This window comes from Platalea leucorodia (genome assembly GCF_965183815.1).
Source record: "Platalea leucorodia genome assembly, contig: HAP1_HAP1_SCAFFOLD_748, whole genome shotgun sequence".
Lineage (NCBI taxonomy): Eukaryota > Metazoa > Chordata > Aves > Pelecaniformes > Threskiornithidae > Platalea > Platalea leucorodia.
The window spans coordinates 1-10,692 of NW_028120903.1; the positions used below are offsets into that span (position 1 = coordinate 1).

At 67.3% G+C, this 10,692-nt stretch overlaps 1 protein-coding gene across 1 annotated transcript; it reads right to left on the reverse strand.

Annotated features, from left to right (window-relative positions):
* Positions 1 to 855: 855 nt before the first annotated feature.
* Positions 856 to 10,594, reverse strand: LOC309604406 (cytohesin-2; the record flags this gene model as incomplete). Its single annotated transcript, XM_082339350.1, has 9 exons — positions 10,486 to 10,594; positions 9,670 to 9,817; positions 8,304 to 8,370; positions 8,084 to 8,202; positions 7,754 to 7,834; positions 5,582 to 5,694; positions 3,495 to 3,643; positions 2,162 to 2,273; positions 856 to 932 (listed from the first exon to the last, which is right to left on the reverse strand). Coding segments are annotated over exons 1-9 (885 nt in total), but the record flags the coding sequence as incomplete, so codon positions are not given.
* Between the last annotated feature and the right edge of the window lie 98 nt (positions 10,595 to 10,692).

Sequence of the window (10,692 nt, forward strand, 5' to 3'; positions counted from 1 at the left end):
GGTCCAAGGGGTCCTGGGGGGGGGCAGAGGCTCAGGGGGGGCCCAATGGTGCAGGGGGGGTCCCTGGGGGGGGCCCAGGGGCTCAGGGGGGTCCCGGGGGGGGTCCAAGGAGTTTGGAGGGTCCCTAGGGGCTCAGGGGCGTCCCTGGGGGGGTCCAGGGGGCTTGGGGGGGGGGCCCAGGGGCTCAGGGGGGGTCTCTGGGGGGGTCCGGTGGGGGCCCAAAGGTGCAAGGGGGGGTCCCTGGGGGGGTCCAAGGGGGCCCCAGGGGCTCAGGGGGGCCCAAAGACTCAGGGGAGTCCCTGGGGGGGTCCAAGGGGGGTTGGGGGGCCCCAGGGGGGTCCCTGGGGGGTCCAGGGGGCTTGGGGGGGGGGCCAGGGGCTTGGGGGGGACCCAGGGGCTCAGCGAGGGTCCCTGGGGGGGCCCAAAGACTCAGAGGGGTCCCTGGGGGGGCCAGAGGCTCAGCGGGGGGGGGGGTCCCTGGGGGCGTCCGGGGGCTTGGGGGGGCCCCAGAGGCTCAGGGGGGTCCCTGAGGTGTCCCCCAGGGGCTTGGGGGGGGTCTGGGGGTGTCCAGGGGGATCCCCAGGGGGTTGAGGGGATCCCTTGGGGGTCCCAGGGTGATCGGGGGGGGCCCAGGGGGCCCCCAGCAGGGTTGGGGGGGGGCCCAGAGAGAACCTGGGGGTCAGAGGGGTGGGGGGGGTACGCAAGAAGCCAGGCAATGGGGGGGGATTCAGGGGGGGCCATGGGGTTTTGGGGGGGCTGGGGTGGGGCGGGGGGGGGGTCAGAACACCCCAGGGGGGTTTGGGGGGGCCCCGGGGGGGGGGGAGGGTTTTTTTTTGGGGGGGGGGGTCGTCTCACCGTAGTGTACTCGAAGTAGTAGAGGCAGTTGTCGGTGAGGATGAACCAGCGCCGCTTCCATGTCTTCACCCGCCCGCCTGGGGGGGGACAGGGGGGGCTCAGGGGGGGCTGGGGGGGTCCGTGGGGGGGGGTTGGGGGGGTCCAGGGGGTCCCTGAGGAGCCACGTGGATTTTGGGGGGGCTCCAAGGGGAATTGGGGAGGGGGGGAAGTAGATTGGAGGGGGGGAGAAATGGCTTGGGGGGGGGGGCAGATAGATTGGGGGGGGGGGGGGGGGGCACAAGCCCCAGAGCATCCTGGGAGGCCCCCAAAGCATGCTGGGATTGGGGGGGGGCACAGTATTTTTTGGGGGGGTCCCCGGGTGCTGCCACCCCCCCCCCCCACCCCAGTACGTACCTCCTGGGGGGGCCGGGCCGGGCGTCAGCAGCGAGGGGGGGGGGGGGTTGGGGGGGCCAAGGAGGGGGGGACCGGGCAGGGGAGGGACAGACAGGGACAGACAGACGGAGGAAGAGAGAGAGGAAACGTCAGTCACGGCCGCACGGGAACCGCCCCCCGCCCCTGAACCCCTGGGAGAACTGGGGGGCACTGGGAGGGACTGGGAGGGTACCAGAAAAGCCAAGTGGGACACTGGGGGGCACTGGGAGGGACTGGGAGGGAAGTGGGAGGGACTGAGCAGGACTGGGAGACACTGGGAAGGTCTAGAGGGGCACTGGGAAGGACGGGGAAGGAACTGGGAAGGTACAAGAAAAGCCCAGTGGGATACTGGGAGGCATTGGGAGGCACCTGGGGGGTACTGGGAGGGACTGAGCAGGACTGGGAGGCACTGGGAAGGTCTAGAGGGGCACTGGGAGGGTATGAGAAAAGCCCAGTGGGACACTGGGGGAAACTGGGGAGCACTGGGAGGGCACCAGAAGATACCTGGGTGGCACTGGGAGGGACTGAGCAGGACTGGGAGGCACTGGAAAGCTCCAGAGGGGCACTGGGAAGGCACTGGAGGGCATGTCAGGGCATACTAGGAGGGACTGGGAGGCACTGGGGGGCACTGGGAAGGTCCAGGGGAGCACTGGGAGGGACTGGGGGCTCCCAGGGGAATACTAGGAGGGACTGAACAGGACTGGGAGGTACTGGGGGGCACTGGGAGGGACTGATCCTTACCCAGTTTGGGGGGACCCAGGGCAGCCGCAGAGGGGGACAGAGACAGAGAACAGCAGAGAGGACCCAGGGGGTGGGGTGGGGCGGGGCCAGAGGGAGGGGTGGGGCCAGGGGCGTGGTCGGGGAGGGGCGTGGCCAGGGAGGGGGCGTGGCTCACCCAGCTTGAGCAGCCAGCCCTCGCGGTCGGGGTTGAAGAAGGTGTGGGTCAGGTCGTTGCCGTCGTCCTCGGGGATCTTGAAGGGCTCGCTGCGGATGCTCTCATACAGGTTCTGGGGCGGGGAGAGGGGCGGGGTCAGGCACAGGCCACGCCCACCTCGGCCACACCTCCCCACAAGCCACCCGCCCCGCCCATGAGGCAGCACCCCCCCACCCACAGAGCCCAGGGCAGCCCCTGGCCCCGCCCACAGAGCCACAAGCCCCTCCCACATCAACTGCCCCACCCACAGAGCCACAAGCCCCTCCCACATCAACCAACCCCACCCACAGAGCCACAAGGCCCTCCCACATCAACTGGCCCCACCCACATAGTCACAAGCCCCTCCCACATCAACCGGCCCCACCCACAGAGCCACAAGCCCCTCCCACATCAACGGCCCCACCCACAGAGCCACAAGCCCCTCCCACATCAACTGGCCCCACCCACATAGTCACAAGCCCCTCCCACATCAACCAACCCCACCCACAGAGCCACAAGCCCCTCCCACATCAACCAGCCCCACCCACAGAGCCACAAGCCCCTCCCATATCAACCGGCCCCACCCACAGAGCCACAAGCCCCTCCCACATCAACTGGCCCCACCCACAGAGCCACTGGCCCCACCCACAGAGCCCTCATGCCCAGCCCCTCTAGGCCACGCCCCTCTAGGCCACGCCCACTAAAGGACCACGCCTCCAGCAGCCCTCTGCCATCACTGATGCCCCCCCAAAGCCCCGCCCACCGGCCCCACCCCCTCAGCCTTCACCCCAGGACCAAAGGCCACGCCCACCCCAAGGCCACGCCCACCCCAAGGCCACACCCCCAGCTCACTACAATCACCACCGCCACCTCCATGCCTTCACCCCCCCCCAAGCCCCCCACTCTCCAAGCCCTGCCCCCAGGCCACGCCCCCACCACACCCCTCCAGGCCACGCCCACCCCTAGGCCACACCCACCCCGAGGCCACGCCCCCAGCTCACTACGATCACCACCACCACCTCCATGCCTTCACCCCCCCCAAGCCCCCCCACTCTCCAAGCCCTGCCCCCAGGCCACGCCCCCACCACACCCCTCCAGGCCACGCCCACCCCAAGGCCACGCCCACCCCAAGGCCACGCCCACCCCAAGGCCACGCCCACCCCAAGGCCACGCCCCCAGCTCTCTACCATCACCACCACCACCTCCATGCCTTCACCCCCCCAAGCCGCCCCCAAGCCCTGCCCCCAGGCCCCGCCCCCCGGCCCCGCCCCCCGGCCCCGCCCCCCAGGCCCCGCCCCCCCAGGCCCCGCCCTACCCGCAGCAGCTCCTCGGGCAGGTCGCCGCCGTCGTTGATGCCGCGGTTCATGGCGACGAAGCGCTCGGCCGAGGGCTTGTCCCGCACGTTGGGGTTGTGCAGGCTGGTGTTGAGCATGATGACGGCGAAGGAGAGGACGTAGCAGGTATCTGGGGGGGCGGGGGGGGGTCACGGGGGGACCCCCAGAGCAGGGGGGGCATGGGGGGGGACCCCGAGAGATGGGGGGACACCCCAGCATCCAGGTGACTTGGGGGGTATGGGGGGAAAAGGGGATGGGGGGGACCCAGGGGATTGGGGGACTCTGACAGTTGGGGGGGGGCACAGGGGGACCCCCACAGGTGGGGGAGGAATGGGGGGACCCCGAGAGATGGGGGGGCACGGGGGGGGACCCCAGCATCCAGGTGACTTGGGGGATATGGGGGGAAAAGGGGATGGGGGGGGACCCAGGGGACTGGGGGACTCTGACAGTCGGGGGGCACAGGGGGACCCCCACAGGTGGGGGGGGGAATGGGGGGACCCCGAGAGATGGGGGGGCACCCCAGCATCCAGGTGATTTTGGGGGCACGGGGGGGGACCCCAGCATCCAGGTGACTTGGGGGGTATGGGGGGGAAAAGGGGATGGGGGGGGACCCAGGGGATTGGGGGACTCTGACAGTTGGGGGGGGGCACAGGGGGACCCCCACAGGTGGGGGAGGAATGGGGGGACCCCGAGAGATGGGGGGCACGGGGGGGGGACCCCAGCATTCAGGTGACTTGGGGGATATGGGGGGAAAAGGGGATGGGGGGGGACCCAGGGGATTGGGGGACTCTGACAGTTGGGGGGGGGCACAGGGGGACCCCCACAGGTGGGGGAGGAATGGGGGGACCCCGAGAGATGGGGGGCACGGGGGGGGGACCCCAGCATTCAGGTGACTTGGGGGGTATGGGGGGAAAAGGGGATGGGGGGGGACCCAGGGGATTGGGGGACTCTGACAGTTGGGGGGGGGGGCACAGGGGGACCCCCACAGGTGGGGGGGGGGGCATGGGGGGAACCCCAAGAGATGGGGGGGCACCCCAGCATCCAGGTGATTTTGGGGGCACGGGGGGGACCCCCAGTATCCAAGGGGGGGAACAAGGGGATGTGACAGCCAGGGGGGGCACGGGGGGGACCCCCAGAGCTCGGGAGGGTGTCATGGGGGACCCCAAAACACAGGGGGGGGCATGGGGGGACCCTGATAGCCAGGGGGGCACTGGGGGACCCCCAAAGCCAAGGGGGGTCACAGGGGGACCCCAGTATCCAAGGGGGGGGGGAACAAGGGGATGGGGGGGACCCTGACAGCCAAGGGGGGCACGGGGGGACCCCAGCATCCAGGTGATTTTGGGGGCACGGGGGGACCCCAGTATCCAAGGGGGGGGGGGGAACAAGGGGATGGGGGGGACCCTGACAGCCAAGGGGGGCACGGGGGGACCCCAGCATCCAGGTGATTTTGGGGGCACGGGGGGACCCCAGTATCCAAGGGGGGGGAACAAGGGGATGGGGGGGGACCCTGACAGCCAAGGGGGGCATGGGGGGACCCCCAGAGCTCGGGAGGGTGTCACGGGGGGACCCCAAAACACAGGGGGGGGCATGGGGGGACCCTGACAGCCAGGGGGGCACTGGGGGACCCCCAAAGCCAAGGGGGGTCACAGGGGGACCCCAGTATCCAAGGGGGGGGGGGAACAAGGGGATGGGGGGGGACCCTGACAGCCAAGGGGGGCACGGGGGGACCCCAGCATCCAGGTGATTTTGGGGGCATGGAGGGACCCCAGTATCCAAGGGGGGGGAACAAGGGGATGGGGGGGGACCCTGACAGCCAGGGGGGGCACGGGGGGACCCCAAGGGACCGGTGACTCGGGGGGGGGGGCGCCCAGGGGACCCCCAACATCCAGATCAACCCAGGGGAGACCCCAGCATCCGAGTGGTCACGGGGAGATGGGGGGGGGGGGTAGAGGGGACCCAGGCATCCAGCCCACTCAGAGCCACCGGGGCGTGGCAGGGCGTGGCAGGGCGTGGCCGGGGGGTGGAGCCAAGGGGGGGGGGGTGGAGCCCAGCGGGACCAGCCCCCTACCCGTGCACTGGAAGACGCCGGGGTTGCAGAAACAGTAACGCTGGGCGAAGGCCTCCATCATCCGATCGATTTTCTGCGCCTCCCCCGGCAGCCGGAAGCTCCACAGGAACTGCCTGGGGGTGGGGGGCACCCCAAATCCTCCACCGCACCCCAAACCACCCCCCCCAAACCTCCGCGGGGGGTCCCAGCACCCTCAGGGACCTCCCAAAGCTTCCATGGGACCCCAAATCCTTCCCAAGATCCCCAGATTCTCCAGCAGATCCCTCAAATCTTCCCTGGGACCCCCAAAATCCTCCCCAGGACCCCCAAAATCCTCCAGCAGATCCCTCAAGTCCTTCCAAGACCCCCAAAATCCTCCTCAGGACCCCCAAAATCCCTCAGCAGATCCCTCAAATCTTCCCCAGGACCCCCAAAATCTTCCCCAGGACCCCCAAAACCCTCCCTGGGACCCCCAAAATCCCTCAGCAGATCCCTCAAATCTTCCCCAGGACCCCCAAAAATCCTCCTCAGGACCCCCAAAATCCTCCCTGGCACCCCCAAAATCCCTCAGCAGATCCCTCAAATCTTCCCCAGGACCCCCAAAATCTTCCCCAGGACCCCTAAAACCCTCCCTGGGACCCCCAAAATCCCTCAGCAGATCCCTCAAATCTTCCCCAGGACCCCCAAAATCTTCCCAGGACCCCTAAAACCCTCCCTGGCACCCCCAAAATCCCTCAGCAGATCCCTCAAATCTTCCCCAGGACCCCCAAATCCTCCAGCAGATCCCTCAAATCCTCCCTGGCACCCCCAAATCCTCCAGCAGATCCCTCAAATCCTCCCTGGCACCCCCAAATCCTCCAGCAGATCCCTCAGATCCTTCTTGGGACCCCAAAATCCTCCCTGGCACCCCGAAATCCGCCAGCAGATCCCTCAAATCTTCCCCAGGACCCCCAAAATCCTCCCCAGGACCCCCAAAATCCTCCAGCAGATCCCTCAAGTCCTTCCCAAGACCCCAAAATCTCCAGCAGATCCCTCAAATCCTCCCTGGCACCCCCAAATCCTCCAGCAGATCCCTCAAACCCTTCCCAAGACCCCCAAAATCTTCCCTGGGATCCCCAAATCCTCCAGCAGATCCCTCAGATCTTCCCCAGGACACCTAAAATCCTCCCAGGACCCCCAAAATCCTCCAGCAGATCCCTCAAATCCTTCCCAAGACCCCCAAAATCTTCCCTGGGCTCCCCAAATCCTCCAGCAGATCCCTCAGATCCTTCTTGGGACCCCCAAAATCCTCCCTGGCACCCCCAAAATCTCCAGCAGATCCCTCAGATCCTTCCTAGGACCCCCAAAATCCTCCAGCAGATCCCTTAAATTCTCCCTGGGACCCCCAAAACCTTTCCTGGGACCCCAAAATCCTCCAGCTGATCCCTCAAATCCTCCCTGGGATCCCCCAAATCCTCCAGCAGATCCCTCAAATCTTCCCCAGGACCCCCAAAATCCTCCCTGGCACCCCCAAATCCTTCAGCAGCTCCCTCAAATCCCCCTGGGACCCCCAAAATCCTCCCTGGGACCCCCCAAAATCCTTCAGATCTCCCAAATCCTCCCCAGGACCCCCCCAAATCCCCCATCATCCTCCATCTGACCCCCCCCAAATCTTCGAGGTATCCCCCAGACCCCCAAGCCCCCCCCCCCAAAGTCCCCAGGTCCCCTCAGAACAGCCCCCCCCCCAAACCACCCCAGCCCCAAAACAGCCCCCCACGACCTCCAAATGCCCCCCAACCCCCCAAAAGGCCCCCCCAAAATTCCCTCCCAGGGCCCCAGGTTGGCTCCTCAAGGCTCCCCCAGTCCCCCCAACCTCCCAAACAACCCCCCAGGGCCTCAAAATGCCCCCCAATCCCCCCAAATCCCCCCAAATTCTCTTCCAGGACCCCAGGTTGGCCCCCAAAGACCACCCAAGCCCCCCCCCAATGGCTCCCCCACCTCCAAACCCCCCCCCCAGGGCTTCAAAATGGCCCCTAACCCCCCAAAAGGCCCCCAAATTCCCTTCCAGGGCCCCAAGGTGGCTCCCAAAAGCCCCCCCGGGACCCCCAAATCCCCCCCCAGGACCCCCATATGCCCCCCGAGACCCCCAAATCCCCCCCAGGACCCCCAAATCCCCCCCCAGGACCCCCAAATCCCCCCCCCAAGGACCCTCACCTCAACGCCTGCACCAGGTTGAGGTCCGTGAACTCGTGGAGGTCCACGAAGGCGTGCAGCACCCCGATATTGAACTCCTCCCTGGTGGGGGGGGGGTGGAGCCGAGCTGTCAATCACCACCAGACCCCACCCACCCCACCCCTTCAAGCCCCACCCACCACACTGTCAATCATCCAGACCCTCCCTAGGCTTAACCTAAGGGGTTGGTCCTATGGGGGGGGGGGGGGGAGCCCACTTTGGGGAAGCTCCACCCCTTCCATGAAGCCCCTCCCCCTTCCGTGAAGCCCCTCCCCCTTCCGTGAAGCCCCTCCCCCTTCCGTGAAGCCCCACCTCTCGCCCAGGTAGTCGCCGATGGCCGTCTTGTTGAGCCCCTCGCCCTTGTAGAGGAAGCGGGCGATGTCCTCGGCCGTGTGCCGCAGCAGCTCGTTTTCCACCAGGAACTGGATCCCCTGCCCCCCAAAAATTAAAAAAAATCAGGGATCCACACAGCCGGGAACCACCCCCACCCCCAAATTGGGGGGAGGGACCCCGGCATTTGGGAACCCCTCACCTTTTTGGGGTCCATGTTGAATTTTTTCCGGCCCATCCCCATCTTCCGGTTCCTCTGGAGGGTTTTGCTGAAGTGGGGAAATGAAATCAGGGTCAGGGAAGGCACCCCAAACTTTGGGGGGGTATTTTGGGGGGGGTGGAGGGGGATCAGGAAGGATTTGAGGGATCTGCTGGAGGATTTGGGGGTGCCATGGGGTATTTTGGAGCCTCGGGGGGCATTTTGGGGTGCCAGGGGGGTATTTGGAGGTCCTGGGGGGGTATTTTGGAGCATCAGGGGGGGATTTGGGGGTGCCAGGAGGTGATTTGGGGGCCTCACGGGCGTATTTGGGGGTGCCAGGGGAGTACTCGGGGGTGCTGGGGGGTACTTTGGAGCCTCAGGGCGGTATCTGGGGGCCTCAGGAAGGTATTCGGGGTTGCTGGGGGGGTATTTTGGAGCCTCAAGGGGTATTTGGGGGTCCTAGGGGGGTATTTTGGAGCTTCAGGGGGGATTTAGGGGTGCCAGGGGCTATTGTGAAGACTCAGGGGGGTACTTGGGGTGCCAGGGGGTATTTTGGAGCATCAGGGGGGGATTTTGGGGGTGCCAGAGGGGTATTCAGAGGTCCTGGGGGGGTATTTTGGAGTGCCAGGGGGTATTTCGGGGCCTCAGGGGGTATTTGGGGGTGCCAGAGGGGTATTCAGAGGTCCTGGAGGGGTATTTTGGAGCGTCAGGGGGGTATTTGGGGGTGCCAGGGGGTATTTGGGGGTCCTGGACAGGTATTCTGGAGCCTCAGGGGGGCATCTGGGGGCCTCACAGGGGTATTTGGGGGTGCTGGGTGGGTATTTTGGAGCCTCAGGGCGGTACTTGGGGGTGCTGGGGGTATTCGAGGGTCCTGGGGGGTATTTTGGAGCCTCAGGGGGTTTTTGGGGGGGCCAGGGGAGTACTCAGGGTTGCTGGGGGGTATTTTGGAGCCTCAGGGGGTATTTAGGGGTCCTGGGGGGGGCATTTTGGAGCCTCGGGGGGGGATTTAGGGGTGCCAAGGGGTATTTTGGAGCCGGGGGGGGGATTTAGGGGTGCCAGGGGGTATTTGGGGGTCCTGGGGGGGGGATTTAGGGGTGCCAGGGGGAGGTATTTGGGGTTGCCAGGGGGGTATTTTGGAGCCTTAGGGGGTATTTTGGAGCCTCAGGGGGGGATTTAGGGGTGCTAGGGGGTATTTGGGAGCCTCAGGGGGGGATTTAGGGGTGCCAGGTGGTATTTTGGAGGCTCAGGGGGGTATTTGGGGGTGCCGGGGGGTATTTTGGAGCCTCTGGGGGGATTTAGGGGTGCCAGGGGGTATTTTGGAGCCTCGGGGGGGGTATCTGGGGGTGCTGGGGGGGTATTTGGGGGGTACCTGCCCTCGTTGGCCTCCAGCCCCTCGACCTCGCTCATGGCCTCGCTCAGCTCCTCCCGCAGCCGCTGGATCTCCCCCAGCAGCTCCTGCTTGCGCCGCCGGATGCTCTCCAGCTCCAGCCGCTCCTCCGCCGTCAGGTCGGGGGGCACTGGGGGGAGGCGGGGCCACGGGGGGGGTCACGGCCACGCCCCCTTGCTCTGAGACCCCGCCCCCTCCCCCTGGACACGCCCCCTTCCCATAGGCCCCACCCTTTGCCCCAAAACACAGCACCCCCCCACCCCACAGCCAGCAGCCCAGGGCTCTGACCCCGCCCCCTCGGCCCTAACCCCACCCCCTCGGCCCTAACCCCCGCCCCTTTTTAACTTAAGCCCCGCCCCAAACCAAGCACCACCCCCCTGAGGCACCACCCCGTGCCTCTAGCCCCGCCCCTTTCCTCTGAAACCCCGCCCACACACAGCTCCACGCGCAGGGGGCGGGTGGGCAAGGGGGCGTGGTCTGCCCCAAAAGGGGGCGTGGTTTAGTCAAAAGTAGGCGTGGTTTTAGGACTCATAGCCACCCCCCCCCCCGGCATTGAATGGTTTCACCCCTGCCCCCCCCAACCCCCCGGGGGGAGAGTGGTGAGGCCTTGTCACGTGACCCTCCCCCCCCCCGGCTGCGGGCCCGTCACGTGACCCTGCGGGCCCGTCACGTGACCACCTCCCGCCCCTCCCTCTCGGAATTGGCCCCGCACGGCCACCGTAGCGCGCGCGCCACCCCCCCCCCCCCCCCCCGGGGGGGGCAAACGGCCCCTCTCCCCCCCCCCGCCACCGGGCCTACCATAGACTCCGTCCTCCATGGCGGCCGGGGCGGCCGTTCGCGCCGGGCCGGGGCTGCTCCCTCCGCTCCTCTCGTCTCCTCCACCCCTCGCCGCGGCGGCGCCCGCCCCGCCCGGGCCCAGCCCGCCCCGCGCCGCCGCTTCAAGGCCGAGTTGCGGGGTTCCGGGCCTCGGCATTGCTACGCGGGCGTGGCTGGCCAATCACCACG